The sequence below is a fragment of the Ovis canadensis genome, chromosome 3, assembly GCF_042477335.2.
Source record: "Ovis canadensis isolate MfBH-ARS-UI-01 breed Bighorn chromosome 3, ARS-UI_OviCan_v2, whole genome shotgun sequence".
Taxonomy (NCBI): Eukaryota; Metazoa; Chordata; class Mammalia; order Artiodactyla; family Bovidae; genus Ovis; species Ovis canadensis.
Genome location: NC_091247.1, coordinates 210,432,849 through 210,454,154, shown reverse-complemented (window position 1 = coordinate 210,454,154; position 21,306 = coordinate 210,432,849). Strand labels below are relative to the sequence as shown.

The 21,306-nt window shown below is 38.8% G+C and overlaps 1 protein-coding gene across 3 annotated transcripts in view; it reads right to left on the bottom strand.

The window, feature by feature from the left end:
* LOC138437798 (C-type lectin domain family 7 member A-like) overlaps positions 1-19,155 on the bottom strand; it is a 53,370-nt gene extending 34,215 nt beyond the window's left edge. For 2 of the 3 annotated variants that reach the window (XM_069585680.1, XM_069585682.1), the window contains exons 1-2: positions 19,045-19,155; positions 15,388-15,480 (exon numbers count right to left, since the gene is read on the bottom strand). In XM_069585680.1, coding sequence (XP_069441781.1) covers positions 15,388-15,478 — 91 coding nt within the window. In that variant the 5' untranslated portion in view covers positions 15,479-15,480; positions 19,045-19,155. Of the gene's footprint in view, positions 1-12,847; positions 13,152-15,387; positions 15,481-19,044 lie in introns of those variants that run through there. The other variant, XM_069585681.1, reaches the window with a different exon arrangement.
* Positions 19,156-21,306: the final 2,151 nt, after the last annotated feature.

Below are 21,306 nucleotides of genomic sequence, written 5' to 3'. Positions count from 1 at the left end.
ATAAAGTCAGCCACTGTTTCCACTGTTTCCCTATCTATTTCCCATGAAGTGATGGGACTGGATGCCACGATCTTAGTTTTCTGAATGTTGAGCTTTAAGTCAACTTTTTCAGTCTTCTCTTTCACTTTCATCAAGAGGCTCTTTAGTTTTTCTTCACTTTCTGCCATAAGGGTGGTGTCATCTGCATATCTGAGGTCATTGATATTTCTTCTCCCAGCAATCTTGATTCCAGCTTGTGCTTCCGCCAGCCCAGTGTTTCTCATGATGTACTCCGCATAGAAGTTAAATAAGCAGGGTGACAATATACAGCCTTGACGTACTCCTTTTCCTATTTGGAACCAGTCTGTTGTTCCATGTCCAGTTCTAACTGTTGCTTCCTGACCTGAATACAGATTTCTCAGGAGGCAGGTCAGGTGGTCTGGTATTCCCATCTCTTTCAGAATTTTCCACAGTTTATTGTTATCCACACAGTCAAAGGCCTTCCTTTGATCAGCTACAAAGAGACTTTGCTTTTAGCCCTCTCCTGGTGGGCTGCCGTCTATGAGGTCGCACAGAGTTGGACACGACTGAAGTGACTTAGCAGCAGCAGCAGCATCACTTTATTTTCTGAGACCAGGAGGGAAACAGGGAGGCTTATCTTACCTCTTCTAAAATGGAGAAAAGTTAATGCTTCTATTCTTTCCCCAATAGCCATTTCTGGGAGTCGGAGAGTTTCCTGGCCCTCCCTCAGTGTCTCAGAGTTTTTGCTTCATGTGAGAAAAAGATCTGGGAAATGGTGATGTTTCATGCCTTTCAATCACTAAGGAGCTCGCCTGCATCTCCTACTCTGCCCCAGTCTGTCTCATGATCTCCCACTGGAGGTCTGTTGAAAAGACCTGGTGAAAGAGAGTGGACTCCCTTTATGTTTAGGGCTCTTGGGATTCTAAACTGTCAGGACAGTCCACTTTCATCCTTTACAGTTCAGTTCAGTCGCTCAGTCGTGTCCGACTCTTTGTGACCCCATGAATCACAGCATGCCAGGCCTCCCTGTCCATCACCATCTCCCAGAGTTCACTCAAACTCACATCCATCAAGTCGGTGATGCCAGCCAGCCATCTCATCCTCTGTCATCCCCTTTACCTCCTGCCCCCAATCCCTCCCAGCATCAGAGTCTTTTCCAATGAGTCAACTCTTCACATGAGGTGGCCAAAGTACTGGAGTTTCAGCTTTAGCATCATTCCTTCCAAAGAAATCCCAGGGCTGATCTCCTTCAGAATGGACTGGTTGGATCTCCTTGCAGTCCAAGGGACTCTCAAGAGTCTTCTCCAACACCACAGTTCAAAAGCATCAGTTCTTCAGCACTCAGCTTTCTTTCCAGTCCAACTCTCACATCCATACATGACCACAGGAAAAACCATAGCCTTGACTAGACATAGAGTTTGTTAAAGGGACTTCCCTGGTGGCCCAGTGGCTAAGACTCCATGCTCTCTATGCAGGGAGCCTGGGTTCAATCCCTGGTCAGAGAACTAGATTCCACATGACTTGACCTAGAGTTTGCATGCCACAACAAAGACCCTGTGCAGCCAAATTTAAAAAAAAAAAAAAAAAACACTAAGGGTTTTTTAAAATATCTGCTATTTTAATCTTATCCCCTTTTATGGCAGCCACTGTTTCTCCCCTGCCACAGATAAAGCTCTTTATGAGTTCTATCTTTCCTCAGGTGGGAGGTGGGGGGGCGGCATGGAGGGAGTTGTGGGGGGAAGGGGAGCTTGTCCCTCTTTGGCACTGCTTACTTTGTGACTTTGTCACTCTGACATGCTCAAATGAAGTTAAAATTTTGTAGATGACCTAGATTTTCCTTGTCAGAGTGAGAATGACTTTTTGATGTGGCCTTCTATGTTCTAAGCAGAAGAGTATATAAGATGACTTTTTAAAGTCAACTGGCTCAGTTTCTTTAAAAATGTATTTCTGAATTAGCATTATTGGATTGCTCTGCTAAGATAAAAAAAACACTTTGTGAAAATAATTGCATAATTTTGGATGGCTTTTCAATGATGACATTCTAGTAAGTGAATTGTAGGCTGTACGTATATCCTTTATATATAGATAGTTATAAAACAATATAAAAGTTAGTGGCAACTTTGCTGAGTCACTGTGGCTCCTTTAACAAAAATTTGAACCAAATTAAAGAAATCATAGGAATGCATAGAATGCATAGAAAATTAATGAGAAATAATTGATGGTGATCTTAAATTGACATAAATGAACAATTGATACCACACAAATTTGGAAATTATGATTACAGAACTCAATATTAATTTTATCGATTGACAATCAGGAATGTACCTACAGTCATACATTTATAGCTGCGTATTCATAATGATTATTTCTTATATTTTGTATTTTTAAAGCTTTATTCTTTGTATTTATCTGAAATGTTAAGTTTTTTGTAAAGAATCTATATAGTTTTTTAAATTGTCAGTTTAATTAAACAAGAAAATAAGTAACAGCTAGAAGGGAGTTTAAAAGAATCTTTAGGTGATTATGGATAGTGAATTTTTTCTCTTTTGTAATTTTATGCGCTGTATTGATTTCTAATAATTTTAATTATAATCCAGATGTTTTAACTATATACTGAAATGCATTTAAGAATGTTGAACAAACTTTTTCAAAAAATGCAAGTGTTATATCTGTGATCAAGTAGACCCTGGAGAAGAGTACATACAATAACTGCTGAATGTTGTTAAGAAACTCCAGAAATATGTTCAATAAAATGTAGAATTTTAAAGCAAAACAAAAAATGTATTTTAATTCTTGGTGATTACAAATAAAACTGCATTTGCACCGTGGATCATCAATTCTCTATCGTCTTTGATTAGAAAGTAAAAGAAAAACCTACGACATACATAGGGCTTCCCTGGTGGCTCAGACAGTTAAGAATCTGCCTCCAATACAGGAGACCTGGGTTCAGTCCCCAGGTGGGGAAGATGCCCTGGAGAAGGGACTGGCAACCCATTCCAGTATTCTTGCCTGGAGACTTCCATGGAAAGAGAAGCCTGGTGGGCTATAGTTCACGGCGTCACAAAAGTTGGACATGACTGAACCACTAACATAACATACACATGTTAAACACGCTTGGCACATATATTAAAATAGTGTATGTTTAAATATTTAATTTGCAATATACACATTTAATATATGGTTAAATACACACCTTTCTAACTTAAATAGAAAATAGTACAAGAGAGGGGAACTAATCTCTTTTAAAATGGTGGTTAGTACTGACAATCAATGGAAATTATAATGGAGTAATCACAGTTCAGGCATAAAAAATAGACTCATCAGCCACTGACGATGTGGTTTCAGACAAGACTCTGCACTTCTGAGAACTTGTATTTTCTCCAAACTGCATCAAACCCAAGGCCACTATCAGGCATATTTAGAACAACATCCACCAGCTGAAGCATTAAAGTCTTAAGGTCCCCCCTGGTAACCACGCCGCCATTTCAGGCCGCAACCATTCCTTGCTTAACAAGCACCCTTACTCTTTGCCAGCTCAAATTATAATCCTTGACAAACACCTTATGTAACTAACTGTGGCCTTGGAGTTTTGCTTTTATAGGCTTTGTGCATTTGGTAGTCCATCAGAACACAAATCAAGTACCTCTTGAATCTGTGTCTCCCAGACTGCAGTTCTAACAAACCCCAAACAAATGGCTCTTTTATTTCAATCAGGTCTCCATTTCCAAAATGTTGGTGAACAGTGTTAATTAAAGGCACTAAGAATTCAATACATGTCTGTTGCATAAAAAAAGAATATATGAACAAATTAATATATATATATGAGGGAACATATAAATATGGAAACAGAGTTATAGGGCTATTACTTGGGTTGTTTTCTAGTCCTCCAAGTTTTCCCTCCCTTTCACTCACCCTGAAAAGCACTCTTTCTTGCCCAGCCTGGAAGAAAGCTGACACTACTTTGCAAAGTCCCCTAGGAGGCTAAAGTGGAGGTACTTGTTGAGGTTGGTATTTTTCCCTAAGCGCTGTGGAAGGGAAAAGCAGGAAAGCAGAGCACAAAATGAAATGAGAATGGAACTAATAAGATACCCTTTCAACATAATGGAACAGAAAGGAAGAAATGACCCAATTGTCTGAGAGCATCCATTTCCTACCACCTATCTAATTTCTTCGGGCAACTTACAGTTCTGAACACTTTTAAGCTCTCCTCAAGAGAAGGTGGGAAACTTGGATACCTTGCGAGGGGTTGGAATCACGAAAGGATAATTCTGACACCTGACCAAAATGGAAGTGAACTGAACTTCTTGTTTACAAATTCCCTGGTGGCTCAGAGAGGAAAGAATCTGCCTGCTAATGCAGAAAATCTGGGTTCAATCCCTGGGTTGGGAAGATCCCCTGGAGAAGAGAATGGCTACTCACTCCAATATTCTTGTCTGGAGAATTCCATGAACAAAGGAGCCTGGCCAGCTGCAGTCCATGGGTCGCAAAGAGTCAGACACAACTGAGCAACTAACAATAGTTCTAACAATAATTCCCATGTGAACAGGAGAAGAAGGAAAATTCTACTACAGAATAAAAGAATGAACTTTAATAAGAGAAAAGATATAGAAACTTTCATTCTGAGAGCAGACTATATCAGGGAAATAACAATCAAAAGACATAGCTTTGAAATGGAAATGCTAGTTGGAACCTTTTCTGAAGAAATATACAGCAATTTCTCTTGTTTAAGAATGCAATTCCAAGAAAAGAATTCTCAGACTGATGCACTCAGAGGGCATTGGTTAACATAATTAATGGGTTGCAAATGAGTAGGATAGGACTTAGCAACTATACAACAACAAAATTATAATTAATACTTCCACTGTGAAATAATTAAAAATAAACAAGAGCAGAGGTCCTTAAGCACCATCCCTGGGACCAGAAGCATTGTATCACCTAAGAACTGTTAAAAATGCATATTTCGTAGCCACACCCCAGAATCACTGAATCAGAAACTCTTGAGATGGAGCTCAACATTCTGTATTTTCACAAATTCTCCGGATCATTCTGATGCAAGCTAAAGTTTGAAATCCACTGATGCTAACATTGGAAGCAAATGAGTCACAGCTATTAACAGTCCTTCCCTTTAAGCCCATATGTAGGAGAAACAAAAAAAATGAGAAACCAAAAGGTTGAATAACCCAGAGGTTAAGGATGTACCTAAAGATAAAAGTTCAAAAGTAAGGATGTACCTAAAGAAAATCTTTCTTAACCTAGATACAAAATGGGAGGGAATATGTTGAATCATTTATGCCACTTCCCATTATGTTTTTAAAGAATAACAACCAGGCTGAATTGCAACTCTATGTTTTTGCCTTCATCTCAAGTTTTGATACCTGAAAAAGGTAAACTCCAGGTCCAGACTAATAGAGCATTGTTGCTCACTTGATAGCAATACACCAAGATCAAGCATGATGCTAGAGAGATTCAATTCAGCCTAAATAAAGATGAAGCCCTGAACTCACTGTTCAGTGATACACCCTGGTGACTTCTCCTCTTAGTGAGTTTACATTTGCAATTTTTCATGCTCACCTAATTTCCTACCAGCACCTCACCCTTCTTAGCCCACTTTCTTTGGTTATGAATTAGCTAAAGCTCAGGGAATGTCATCGTTGGACATTGCTTTATCAAAGTGTATTTGAAACAATAGTAAAATTCAAATGATAATTAAATAACACATAAGTGAGTTTTAGATCACCTGCTGTTTGTCTGTCTCAATCTGACCCTCCACCATCATGAGGACAATTAAAATACATTCTAAAAGACATAGCAAAATGCTCTACGAAAATGAAATATAAAAATAGACCGAGACTTCCTGAGAGGTTGTCAACATATCTAGCTCAGCAGAGGAAGAAAAGTAGCTAGAGGTACCTCACTATCTGAGCTAAAACCACACAGGAAGTCTCAAACTCAAGGAGCTCACGGCACTGCAAGGCTCAGGGTGATGTACATTTCACTGTGCAAGGCAGGGTGACCCTGACAAGTACTTCCTCTCTTTCCTCACTTTCCTGCAAGGTCTAGAAACAATGAAACAATGAAACAAACTTTTAAATATTACTGATTTGAGATCTACCTTTAAATCCCTGGCTCACTTTAAATTTGGCCTCTTGAGAATGGATTCCAGTACAGTAACAGTAAGAAACGTACACATAAGAATCTGATATTTTATTAAAGTGTCTGATGATTGCAAATGGAGTGTTTGATCCCAGAAGTTGTTGTTTCGTGCGTACGTGCTCAGTCCTGTCCAACTCTTTGTGACGCTATGGACTGTAGACCACTAGGCGCCTCTCTCCATGGAATTCTCCAGGCAAGAATACTGCAGTGGGTAGCCATTTCCTTCTCCAGGGGATCTTCCCAACCCAGGGATCCAACCTGTGTCTCCTGCATCTCCTGCACTGGCAGGTGAATTCTTTAACACTGAGCCACCTGGGAAGCCCCTGTTGTGTTTTTAGAGTAGTTTTTCTTCTTTGCTCAGAGATGAATAAGTGTGAGCCAGTTCTTTTTGCTGTCATCTATCGTCTATTGTTTACTAAGTGAAGCAAACTAGCATTTAGAAAATCCATGTGTCAAGCATAGTTTGGGAGAGTTTGGGGTTATTTTTGTTATTGTTGCTGTCCCACTTAAGCCACTTCATCTCTTTCTCAACAAACTTGATAATAGATTGTTTTCATCATTTTATTGATGAAGACACTCAGATGTAGGAGCATTAAGTGACTCACAAAAGCACACACAAATCCATATATGTGACTTTATGTAGAATATTTATATTTACTTTTAAGGAGCTCCCTTGTGGCTCAGATGGTAAAAGAATCTGCCTGCAATGCAGAGGACCCAGGTTCCATCCCTGAGTTGGGAAGATCACCTAGAGAAGAAAATGGCAAACCACTTCAGTATTCCTGTCTGAGAAATCCCACGGACAGAGGAACCTGGTGGGCTACAGTCCATGGGGTCACAAAGAATCAGTCATGACTAAGTGACCTACACTTTCACTTCACTTTCACCTTTACAGATAAAGAATAAAGTGTACATTAACTTAATGAGAATTATTATGTGCACATTCTCATCCTACTTTTCTGTTAATAACAGAAAATGTTTCATGAAATTCCAAAAACCAAAACAAAAATACTGGACTTTCCACAAAATCATTTTGCTTTTTGCATTCAAGAGCTATCATGCACAAAATTTAATTATGAGAGACAGGAACAAACTGGGCAGACTAGATTTTTGCCTCCAGATGACCAGTATGAGCTCACACTATCGGGAAATGAGTGAAGAGAGAGGAAGTGGCTAGCTCAGGGGTCTAAAAGTAGGCAGGCGGGGCGTTTCTAGAGAACGATGTGGGGTGAGGAGAGAACCACCAAGCTCCAGCACCGTTTGCAGCCTAAATTAGTGCCAGCTAAAAATTGTAGTTCACCATCCGGTTCTCACAAGGATGAAGTCACTGGCCCCTGCGGTCCTGACCTTGAACAGACTCTGAAAGGAGTCCAAGATGGAGATCAGGAATGAGCCCCCTGTGCTCTAAGAAAAACTGGCGGAACAGGCCTTCACATAGTTAGATATTTTTAGAAGAGTTTATGAGCCCAATTTTTTACATCTTCTGATATCTAGGGAAGCACTAAAATCATTAAAGGAGAGATTGCTCCTCTTGACTAGCAGCAACCTTCTTGTGACTAGTAGCAAACCTCTGCCAAAAAATGTGTGCTTAACTACACAAACCCCCCCTTTACTAATATGTATATGTATATATGCTGATCTTACTCCCCACTTCTTTGGAGCAGTTTCTCAAAACTATCTGACATGCTGTCTCCTGGGCTGCAGTGCTCATTTGGCCCAAATAAAACTCAACTCACAACACGTTGTGCATTTTTTTCCATTGGACATAAGGAAAGTTGTGCTTTGTTGAGAGCATTTCCATTCACTATTCTGCCTTCAAAACAATTGTCCAATATCTCTCTCATCAGTACTGCATCTTAAATGTTTAGTAAGTGAAAGGCCATGGATCAGACCTCCTGTTATTCTTGGGGAAAAAGATCCCCCTCCCACCCTCACCCCCACCCCCTCCCACCACCCCAATCTCCCTAACACACCCTCAGGCCCACAGTCCAGCATACTTTAGCGGCCTGCGGGGCTCAGAATTTCTCATCCCAGTGCTAGTCCATACTCATGCAGTCACATCCCTCTAAAGAGAAGAAAAGCAACCCAAAATACAGGGCTTTTTTCAAAAGGGTAATGCCTCTCCAAAAAGAGCTGCCCACGTGTTTTCCTTCTTCACACATACACTCTGTTGTGCTGAACCAGAGAAGAGGGAAAACCTTTTGAAAATCTGTTACTAAAACTCATCTCAGCCTCACAATCGAAATGCTGGTAACCTCAGACAAGCAAGTTTTTCATAGCAGCTGTTCTATATCATCCTCCACCTTAATCACAGCAGCAACAATCCATTTCTCACAGGTAGATAATATCTTTGCCAACAGAATGGTACTCATAACCACTGGATAGATAATGTAAATGTTATTTCCTTGTGTGTCATGGCTGTTCTTGGAAATTCTTAATGAAAAATATGTGTATAGTTCAGTAAATCACTGTCACAAATCAAATGTTGGAGACCAAAATGGAGAACGGAGGGAATGTCCTGGTCCAGGGTTTAGGACTCTGCACTTTCACTGAGAGGGTCCAGGTTCAATCCATCTCTGGTCTGGGAACTAGGATCCTGCAAGCCCCGTGAAATGTAGGGGAAAAAAACCTGGGAGAGTTGAGATTAACGAATGAAAGAAAGAAAATGTACCAGACCATTAATAGTCTTATTCATTGCACCTGTCACAGTACTTTATATAGTATCTGTTTATATGTCTCTCTCTCCAAGTTGACCGTAAAAACTGTGTCTTATTTTCTTTTGTATAACCATCACCCAGTGTGATGTCTGACATATAAAAAACACTAGATAATCATTAGATAAATGAATATTTTTATGGTTTAACATAGTAAAGGACAGAATTTTTAATTATGATTAGCACAAAAATTTTTATTCCCTTCTTTGTTCTTACACTTGATTTCTGCTTATTAAAAAATACGATGCTATTTCCAGCTACTCATTACTGAAAATTGGAACAACAAGGAAAATATGAAGAAAAAAAGTTAAAATCTCATTATAAAATTATGCTAATATGTTTCCTTTCCATATTTTATGTGTATATTTTGTGCATAGGAGGAGTTACACATTATTTTATGATTTTTCAACTAACATTATATCAGGAGCATTTCTTACATTTTGAATATTCATAAATATAATTTTTAAATTTTTGTATTTTTCAATTGTAGGGTAATATATATATTTAACCTTTCTCCTATTGTTGGATACTAGATTTTCCTAGTATTTGGCAAGTCAAATAATACTGAGATTTAAAAAAATCAAATTGTGTAGTATCTTGTTCATATGTATTATTTTTTGAAGACAGATCTCTAAAGTGGAATCATTAGTTCAAAAAGTGTTAGCATTTTTAATACTACAGATATATTTTGCCAAATATATTTGCAATGCTAGTCTACTAACATTCAGAGTAGCAGCTTATGAGAATGTATTTCTTTATTCTTATGAGTAAGACATTTTCAAATTGAAGCAGCTTAATTTCAGAACTTGATTTGTACGACGATGCCATCTGGTGGCCATAATACAAAATTACAAAAGCAGAAGTGGAGGAGCCCCTTTGGAAACGGCAAAATTATGGTGACTATAAACGGTCTTACAGGTTTTCAAAAAGTGCTCTTGCTATTTGGATTTCTAATTATCCTCAGCAACCATATAAAATAAAGCTTACAGTCTTTCAAATGATACTTATTAATGCATCTTGTTCGACCTGAATTTCTGGAGAACTTCACACGGTGACTAGTCTATCACCTGCTGAAGACAGATATGAGTCACAAGGCATGGCCTCAAGGTCATAGTTTAACAGGGATATACAAAAGCAAACTGATCCCTGCAAATGTGGCCAAAGGCTTTTGCAAATGGAAAATAAAATTTACTAATATTTGTGATTTGAATCATCCTGATTTTATAAAATGCACAAATGCATATCTCATAGCACAGGCAACCTCTACAGTGGCCCCCAATCACAATTCCCCACCCCTTGATATCCATACCATTTTGGAATCCTCTTCCCAAGAGAGCCAATGCATTTCCATCTCTCTCTCTTTCTTTCTCCAGTCTCTCCCCCACCCCCATAGGAAGCAAACTGCTGTGATGTGAATGGTGGTGGTGGTTTAGTCGCTCAGTGGTGTCAGACTCTTGCAATCCCATGGACTGTAGCCTGCCAGGCTCCTCTGTCCATGGAATTCTCCAGGCAAGAATGGAGTGGGTTGCCATTTCCTTCTCCAAGGGATCTTTTTGAACCAAGAGTCAAACCCAGGTCTCCTGCATTGCAGGCAGACTCTTTAACAACTAAGCTATGAGGGAAGCCCCAGTGATGCAAATAGCCCTATGAAAAGACCGACGTGGCAAAGAATTTGGGTCTCCAGTCAACAGCCAACCTGAGACCAGCCAACACCCATGGGAGTGAGCTTGGAGGTGGGAGCTCCCTAGACAAGCCTTGACCTGAGACCCCACCCCTGACCCGCACCTAGAAGGCAGCTTCCTAAGAAACTGAGTCAGTCACCCAACTTATCTGTGACTCACCCAGCTTATTTATTCACTAATAAAGACAATTTGAAACCTACTGAAACATTTCAACATTAATTTCTACTTAAGTATTCAAATTAAGTCCTATAAAATTTTTAAATTTCAGTTAAAGTGTCTAACTCTTTTGAACACCTCAAGAAACAAATATAAGTAAAATTATTACAAAACCTATTGCTATTCTTGTATTTAAATCTACTTTAAAATAAAGCAGTAGCTTTTAAACTTCATTTTGTGTGTTATTCCTATAATTTTTATACTTCTCTAAGGTTATAACTGTACTTAAACTGTTCAATAGTTACATTATTAGATCCTTGAATACTTTTCTAGTTTTCAGTAATCTCCATGGACCAAAACAGCAAAATACTTTGTCAAACAACTGATTTTTAGATTGTTTGCTTTCTCATCATGACTGAATTCAAGCTGCAGGCCATTAAGTTGGCTCTTGTTTTAAACTTAATTTATTACAAAAATGGAACATTTGGAATTCTCACCTTTCATATAGATTTTGTATTTCTTAACCTAATATTTCCATTACAAAGGGTACGTTTTAGGCCTCATTTTAGCTAACATTTAATTATGCATTATGCTATCCTTTTTATATATTGCTATTATCTGTTAGCACTATTAAAAATTATGTATGCATTCTTGTAACATTTAAATTTGGGGGCCATTTAGAAAGTCTAAGCCCTGGGAAAAGAGGAATCAAACTCTTGAAGTTAGTCCCTTTTTAAAACATGTGGTTAAATCATCATTTTAAAGCACAAAATTAAACTCTCTTTTCCTCTTTCTGCTTTCTTATTGTGTATGATCATCCTCGTTTGGATTCTGCTTTTTCTGGGCTGACATAATTTCCAATATTTTCCCATCTTTACTTACACAGTTAAAACAAATACCTCTCTATACTTCACAAACATATATAAATATAAACATATTCAAAATCGTTTAGCTATATTAACACATTTAATGAAATTATTAACTTTTTGAAATACATTTCTGAAATATAATCTGTTAGAGTTCTTATTTCAGATTACAACTATCTATGCTGACAAACTTTTCTTTTAATTATCATTATGAACATATGACCTTGTAAAATAATTTTATTGATTTATATATTTGTCTATTATAATATTACTATCATTAATGCTCAAAGTACCCCAAATAGTTTGCACAAACTGCCCCTAATAGTTCCTTCAAGCTGACCTCTATGTACGTTATCTTTATTTATTTTTTTTTTACATTATCTTTAAAAGAATTTTTTAAAGACTTTATTCTTTTAGACTTCTTGGATCACAGCAATCTTCTTATGCTAAAACTTTTTTTAATTTAAAATTTATTTTTAATTGGAGGATAATTGCTTTACAATGTTGTATTGGTTTGTGCTATACAAGGTGAATCAGCCGTCAGTATACATATATCCCCTCCCTCTTAACCCTCCCTCCTGCTCCCTCCACCGCTAAGTCGTCATAGCACCAAGCTGAGCTCCCTGTGTTATACAGCAGGTTCCCACTAGTCATCGGTTTTACACATGATAGTGTAGGTATGCCAGTCCTCCTCTCTCAGTTCGTCCCACCTTCTTGTTGCCTGGCTGTGGATCACAGCAATCTTGAAGGTGGAGTTACAGAGATTTCTCAAGGACTCCCTACCCTGACACATGCATAGATAGCCTCCCCTATTATCAACATCTCCTACCAGAGTGGTACACTTGCTGTCACTTGTTATAATCAATTAACCTGCCTTGACTCAGTCCATAGTTTACCTAAGAGTTCACTTTTGGTGTTATATTAATACATTCTATGGGTTTGGACAAATGTAAAATAACATATATCCATCATAATATCATAGAGCGTGTTTTCAGTGCCCTAAAAATCTCCTGTGTTCTGTTTATTCATCTCCCCACTCCACATCCCTAATCTCTTTACCATCATTGTACTTTTGCCTTTTCCAGAATATTGACAAACTTTGTCTTAAATGCTTCCTTATTCACAGATAACAATTAGATATAGCCCTTCTCCAAACTTAATTTTTCCCTCTTCAAGCCATGAAATCAGCTAAATCTCAACGAGCTCAGGTTCTTTCTCTTCTCCATTAAAGTTTCTAATACTTCCTTTTGAACTGAGGATGAACATTCAAACTTACCTCATTATCTGATCACTTCCTCATTTTCATTTTCTGTCATTTTCCCCACTACTTGTAGTCTCCTTCCACACTGACCTCCTCTGAGGTTTCACATGCTCTGCAATAGGTATTTGATCATAATTTCCATTCCTGAGGATGTATTTTAGTCTAGAGGGAGAAGGCTTTGTGATAAACAGCAACAAAAACACAGTATCTCCTTGGTATCACTGGCCCACAGCACAGCACCCAGAATGTGGCTGACTTGCAGTAAGCAGCTATGATTACATGAAAGTAAGGGGACTGGAACGATAAACCTGATGAAAGCAATCAAAGTATAAGTTAAAGGTCTTATTGCAACAGTGTTCAAACAAAACTAATATTATGTATCTAGGTCAAAGCAAGATTACAGAAGCATAAAATTATTAGAGAAAACTGCAGCATAATGGGGCATGCTGCCCAATAAAGACATTAAAAAAAAAGATAAGTTTAAGAAAATCTTCCCAGATGGGACGGTTCTGGCAGTCCAGTGGTTGGGACTCTGGACTTCCACTACAGGCGGCACAGGTTCAGTCCCTGTTTGGGGAACTAAGATTCCACAGGCTGCAATGCTGCCAATAAATAAATAAATATCCATTCTTTAAAAAAAGGAAAAGAAAAAGACCTTCGTGGAAGGTTTGCATGCATATTTGCCTGCATGTGCTTCTGTCTCTGCCTCAAGTTGCTTAATGGGCATGTCTGCCCTTAATTTTTTTTTAATTGGGTAAATGATCTTTTTATTGTTAAAGTGTAAGAGTTCATTATGTATTATGAATCCACGTCACTTCAGATATATGACTTGCAAACATTTCCTCCCATTCTGTAGGTTGTCTTTTCACTTTTTCAAAAGAAAATTTTTTGACCATGTAAGATCTTAGTTCCCCCAGCAGGGATCAAACTTATGTCCCCTGTATTGGCAGTGCACAGTCTTAACCACTGGACTGCCAGGGAAATCTCCCTTAATTTTTATATATGTAAATATATGTCAACCCATAATGACTTCCTACAACATCTATGAATAAATGGCTAAAGTGTAGAAATTTAACACTTAATAAAGCATTACAGTGGAGAAGGCAATGGCAACCCACTCCAGTACTCTTGCCTGGAAAATCCCATGGACAGAGGAGCCTGGTAGGCTGCAGTCCATGGGGTCACTAAGAGTCAGGCACAACTGAGTGACTTCACTTTCGCTTTTCACTTTCATGCATTGGAGAAGGAAATGGCAACCCACTCCAGTATTCTTGCCTGGAGAATCCCAGGGACAGAGGAGCCTAGTGGGCTGACGTCTATGGGGTTGCGCAGAGTTGGACACGACTGAAGCGACTTAGCAAAGCATTACAGTAGAGTGATAGAATTCACATTTGTCCTAAGTCTTAAGCCCCCTTTCCTAATGTTACTCACGACAAATTACAGGACATGTTTTTCTTTTTTTTATGTTTTTGCAACTGCTATAACTGCAAGAACAAAATAATTTAAAATTACAGATTTTTAAATAAGGAGTTTGAAGAAGCTATTTGCAGTCCTAAGGACCAAGACATTTTCTTTCAGTCCTTCCACTGGTATGGCCACCTGCGGAAAACAGCCCAGCACAGAGTAGTCACTTGGATTATTGAGAAGGACAGTCAGAAGAGAACCATTGAAAAATGATGATAAGGAGACTTCCCTGGGAGTCCAGAATCGGCCTACAAGTGCAGTGGACATTACTGGTCCAGGAACTAAGATCCCACATGCCGTGGAGCAACTAAGCCCATGGAGAGCCCCAACTGCTGAATGAAGTCTGTGTACAGCAGCAAATGAAGCCTGCAAACCTAGAGCTACACCCTGCAACATCAGAAGCCACCACAATGAGAAGTCCTCACAAGGCAACTAGCAAGTAGCCTCCACTTGCTGCAACTAGAGAAAGCCTTTGTGCAGCAACAAAGACCCAGTGCGGCCAAAAATTAGTTGATTTTTAAAAAATAAAATTAAAAAATGGAGATAAAGACCCAATCATTACAGTATAATGCCTATATACACTGCTAATTCCCTAGCATTAGCATTTATCATCTTTAAAGACAAAAAACTCTTAAACAGCAAATATACCTTGACTCTATATCTATTACTAATAAAACAAGATGATCTTGCCATGCTTTCTGCACTGTAATTAATTCATGGACCCACAGGAAGAAATAATGCCCTTGTTGCACTGAAATCCTGGACTCAACATAAGAAATCATCAAGCTTTTATGATAATCACTTTTTTTTTTCCATGAAAACGCTTCTAAGTAGTGTTTGTGCATGCCAGAGTCAAGAAGAAATATTCTTATTCAGAGTAAAGCAAAAATATTCTAGGAGCAGTTACAATTTGTGATTGACTACTACCCTGGGGGAAAAAAATGAGTTTCATTTCCAAGCAGGTGTTCAAATACAGTTTAAACACTTGGCAGGTAAGTTATAGAGAGACATTTACAAATTTAGTGGATTTTTAAATGTATAAGATCATGTTCAAACCTGTGATGTATGATTCTGTAAATATAGATGCTTACCACCCTCATATTTTGTGTCAGCAGTTCTGGATTGCATTCTCTTCCTTTTGCCAAGAGATTTCACCTCAGTATAAACATGCTTCTCCATCATGTCTGAAGGGTAGAGAAACGTGGAGATGAGATGTGGTTGAAAGAGAACTTTCTCATACATTTAAGGAAAAAATTATTGCAATTCACACTTCTCATACACCATATGAAAAATTGTTCTTTATAAAAATTATATTTGAGGGGATCTTCTTCCTCTTTCATGAGAACTCCTTTGAATGCCTAAAATAAGTAAATTGTGTGTTGGAATTTCACACCATTGGTGGTCTTTTGTAGGCTTGAGGGAGGCTGCTGTTCCCATGATAAATGGAGAATTGGGGTGGGGGGGGCGGGGCAAAAGTATAAAGTGTTCAGACCAAAGTGTATATATACATATTTTGAAGAGACTTTCCTACAGTGTTCAGAAACAGATTAAAACAATAGGTCATAAAACATAAAAGCAGAGCTGCCAGAAGAAAGGCTGAGAAGTTGCAGCTTTGGCTGCCTGAGATCCTTTTATTTTTAAACCACAAATCACAAGGGTTACCTGTTTTGTTTTGTCTTGGTTTGTTTTCATGTTAAGCTATCTAGTTCTGTAGCAAAGCACATCCTCTGTATACTGTAATGCTAGATTATAAGAACACGTTTTATAGATATAGTGATAATAAATCCAGAACTATTCTGATTTCTCCATCTGGTTTTTCCTAAGTCCATTCTCACTTGTCAAACAACCTGCTTATATTTTTAATTCAGTGTGAGTTCCTTCTTCTGTGCAATGAGGTACCCATTGAAACTGACGATAAGAGCCACGAGTAGGTGGCTCTTAGACATGTATCTGGATGTATATGATAAAATATCCAGAGATCAAGACAGGTCAACAGCATCATCAATGCCACTGGCTCTCTAAAGCTTTTGAAGCTGCTCTTGGGCATGTTGACAACCTCATGGCTACATTAGAGTTGTCACAGCTCCAGGTAACTTATTCAGTATTCAAGGCAAAAAAGAGTAGAGGTAATGCAAGCCATTCCAGAAAGCTAGACTTTGTCTTAAGTCTTAGTAGCCAAAGGTGGGCTACATAGCCATTCTAGCTACAAGGGGAGTTGAGAAAGTAACATGCGAAGAAAAAGAGAAACAGTGATTCAGAAGGGCTCATGGACTGGTCAATAGTCTTTGGCCCCCTAGGCTAGGGCTAACACAAGATTTAATGGACATCAACACATTTTTGAGGTCTAACTATTTATACCCTCAAATTAATGTAAAGGTGATGTCAAGGTGGTTCAGTGGTAAAGAATCCACCTGCATGCAAGAGACACAAGTTCAATCACTGGGTCAAGAAGATTCCTGGAGAAGGAAATGGTAAACCACTCCAGTATTCTCGCCTGGGAAAACCCATGGACAGAGGAGCCTGGCGGGTGACAGTCCATGGGGTTGCAAAAGAGTCAAACATGACTTAGTGACTACACAACAACAGTGAATCCAAAAAGGCATTTTAATTTTCAGAAAAAGAGCTAAGAGCTATACATATCACAGTATATAATGAATTTAGAAGATCTTTTACTATATTACTTGTCTCTGCTAGTTTACCTACTGCAATTATCAGTATAAAAAAATTAGCTTAAGGGACTTCCCTGGAAATCCAGTGGTTAAGACTTTACCTTCCAAAGTAGAGGGTGCAAGTTTGACCCCTGGTCAGGAAGCTAAGATCCCATGTGCGTTTCAGCCAAAAAACCAAAACAAAAAAACAGAAACAATATTGTAACAAATTCAATAAAAGCCTTTTTAAAATATAAACTTAAAAGCAGAGAACTCTGAATAATTTTTGCCTATAGGAAAAACAAAAGTTTGAATTAGAAAGATTTCACCTGAAGGATATGTCTGGGTTAATGATACTAAGGGATTCCCTAGATTGTGACAACTTTATATTGAAAAGAAAAGAGGGATGAGTCCCGGAAAGGACTGGTAATCAAAAAAAGAAGAGAAAAACAGTTTCGGACTGAACAGAAATCTTAGGGTATTTTTTAATCTCTGTATAATATTGATTCTCTTATTGATTCTTTAAAAACTGCTCTTAGGGACTTCCCTGGTGGTCTGGTGGTTATAAATTTGCCTGCCAGTGCAGGAGACACAGTTCCGGAAGGATTCCATCCCTGTTCCGGAAGGATTACATGTGCTGCAGGACAACTAGGCCCCGTGCCTTAGCTGTGAAGCCTGTGTGTTCTAGAGCCTGTGCTCTGCAGCAAGAGAAGCCAGGGCACTTAGAAGCCTGTGCATGGCAAGTAGAGAAAAGCCCGCTGACAGCTGTGAAGACCCAGCATAGTTAAAAAATAAAAAACAGACTGCTCTTAGTTTGCCAACTCTGGCTAAATCTGACGCTGATAGCCCCTATTCACAGCTTCTCCAGCAATGCCCAATATCCTATCTTCCAGCAGCACTAAGAGTCTGTGGAAATAATGTATCTGGGCTATAATCACTTTGAATGCATTGCCATGCTCCTCTCCTCCACCTGGCAAAATACGTAGTCTTCCTCCAAGTTTGACTGAATGCATTTCTTTGAAAAGTTTCTTGTGCCTGAACAGAGTTAACTCCATCTTCCTGTGAACTCTCAGATATCCTTAATTATGATCCAGTTACTTCTGTTTTCACATTACATTTTAATTATTTATAGCTATTTCTGTCCCCTGAACTCTGAGTTTCAAGGCAAAGGGTCTGTGACTTAATTACCTTTAAATTTTCAGCACCAAGTATAATGTGTGCCTTGCACACAGTAAGTGTTAACTAAGCATTGGTGAACAGACGGATAAAGGAACAAATGAATACTCTAAGGCAGGAGGCAATTATAAACTTAGAAAACTGAAAAGAAAGAGCAATTAATTATTTGTAAAGGTGTTTATGACACAATAATTTGATCTCCTTGAATGACTTTGTTTCTAAACTTAAATACAAAGTGTTTATCTTCCAAAAATTTTCAACTTATAAGGAAAAAAGATTTCACATAGTCATTAATTTGTATACTACTAGAAAACAAAATATTGCCTATCTAGATTATTATAGTTTATAACTAAGAGTAAAAGCTAACTAAAATGATGATAGAAAACATTCACAAAAAAAATTATTCTTAAAAAAAAATGAAAGGTAAACATACCTTTTCTATACCTTTTATTAGTCTTTACAATTCACTTTATTCGATTTCTTAACAAGGAAATTTGGAGGGTTCAGCATTATTTCATTACCAGAATAAAAATTCTTTCATTCAATGTCCTCCTTTTAATTCAATATAGTTCTACTTGAAAATGCTATACTTCAGGGGATTTGCTCTCCTTTCCTAACGTCTCATTACTCTGAGTTTGCTCTGTGAAAGTTGCTCAGTCGTGTTCGACTCTGCAACCTCATGGACTGCAGCCCACCAGGCTCCTCTGTCCATGGGATTCTCCAGGCCAGAATACTGGAGTGGGTAGCCATTCCCTTCTCCAGGGGATCGTCCTGACTCAGGGATCAAACACATGTCTCCTGCATTGCAGGCAGATTCTTTACCATCTCAGACTTTCACGTACCAAGCCCCATCAGATAGGATTAAGGATGTTAAAAATCTCTCCAGAAACAGTAGCTGATGACACACAGTAGCTTTGATCTTACCTGTAAGTTTCACAGTTTGTTCAGAAATAGAGTTGGGAGGGGTTCACTTTCCCTTCTAAAGGCTGAATGGGAAGAAAAGATCTGATGTCCAGAACAACTGAAAATATTCTCAGCAGTAGAATAGGAAATCTTGACATTTGAGACATTCTGAAAGTTTCTGTTCTTGTCAGAACTCTTACATATGTCCACTTTATTTAAAGTACCCTTGCCTCTCCATGGTGGCTCAGACGGTGGGAAACCCGGGTTCAATCCCTGGGTTGGGAAGATCCCCTGGAGAAGGAAATGGCAATCCACTCCAGTACTATTGCCTGGAAAATCCCATGGATAGAGGAGCCTGGTAGGCTACAGTCCATGGGGTTGCAAAGAGTCAGACACGACTGAATGACTGCAATTTCACTTTCACTTTCACTTTGCCTCTCCATGATGTTATCGCTTACTTACAACCAGACTTCCTGGAATGTGTCAAGTAGGCCTTAGGAAGCATCATTATGAACAAAGCTGGTGGAGGTGATGGAATTCCAGTTGAGCTCTTTCAAATCCTTAAAGATGATGCTGTGAAAGTGTTGCACTCAATATGCCAGCAAATCTGGAAAACTCAGCAGTGGCCATAAGACTGGAAAAGGTCAGTTTTCATTCCAATCCCAGAAAAAGGCAATGCCAAAAAATGCTCAAACTACCGCACAATGGCACTAATCTCACATGCTAGCAAAGTAATGCTCAAAATTCTCCAAGCCAGGCTTTAACAGTATGTGAACCAAGAACTTGCAGGTGTTCCAGCTGGATTTAGAAAAGGCAGAGGAACCAGAGATCAAATTGCCAACATCCATTGTATCATGGAAAAAGCAAGAGAGTGCCAGAGAAACATCTACTTCTGCTTTATTGGCTATGCCAAAGCCTTTGACTGTGTGGATCACAACAAACTGTGGAAAATTCTTAGAGAGATGGGAATACCAGACCACGTGACCTTTCTCCTGAGCAACCTGTATGTAGGTCAAGAAGCAACAGTTGAAACTGGACATGGAACAACAGACTGGTTCCAAATTAGGAAAGGAGTACGTCAAGGCTATATATTGTCACCCTGCTTATTTAACTTAAATGCAGAGGACATCATGCTAAATGCCAGGCTGGATGAAGCACAGGCTGGAATCAAGATTGCTGGGAGAAATATCAATAACCTCAGATACGCAGATGACACCATCCTCATGGCAGAAAGTGAAGAAGAACTAAAGAGCCCCTTAATAAAAGTGAAAGAGGAGAGTGAAAAAGTTGGCTTAAAGCTCAACATTCAGAAAACGAAGATCATGGCATCACTTCTTGGCAAATAGATGGGGAAAAAGTGGAAACAATGGCTGACTATTTTTCTGGGCTCCAAAATCACTGCAGATGGTGACTGCAGCCATGAAATTAAAAGACACTTGTTCCTTGGAAGAAAAGCTATGACTAACCTAGACAACATATTAAAAAGCAGAAGCATTACTTTGCCAACAAAGGTTCATCTAGTCAAAGCTATGGTTTTGCCAGTAGTCATGTATGGATGTGAGAGTTGGGCTATGAAGAAAGCTGAGCACTGAAGAATTGATGCTTTTGAACAGTGGTGTTGGAGAAGACTCTTGAGAGTCCCTTGGACTGCAAGGAGATCCTAAAAGTCCATCCTAAAGGAAATCAATCCTGAATAGTCATTGAAAGGAATTATGCTGAAGCTGAAGCTCCAATACTTTGACCACCTGATGTGAAGAACAGACTCACTGGAAAAGACCTTGATGCTGGGAAAGATTGAAGGCGGGAGGAGAAGGGGACCACAGAGGATGGGATGGGTTGGATGGCATCACCGACTCAATGAACATGATCTTGAGTAATCTCTGGGAGTTGGTGATGGACAGGGAAGCCTTGCGTCCTCCAATCCATGGGTTCACGAAGAGTTGGACACGACTGAGTGACTGTGTTGAACTGAACTGGTCTCTCTCATCGCCTAGAGCAAGCAAGCCAAAAAATAGTACCTGTGAAGTAAAGAATTTTGATTGAAAAGTGGAGGGGGGAAAATCATACCATATATGAGTAGATAATGAAAGGAAGGAAGGAAGAGAAGAAAGGAGAGAGGGGAAAATCTTCACCATCCTAAATGCCATTAAGAATATTTGTGATTCATGAGAAGAGGTCAAAGTATCAACATAAATGGGTATTTGGAAGAAGTGGTCTCAGCCCTCATGGATGACTTTGAGAGGTCCAAGATTTTAGTGGAGGAAGTAATGGCAGATGTGGTGG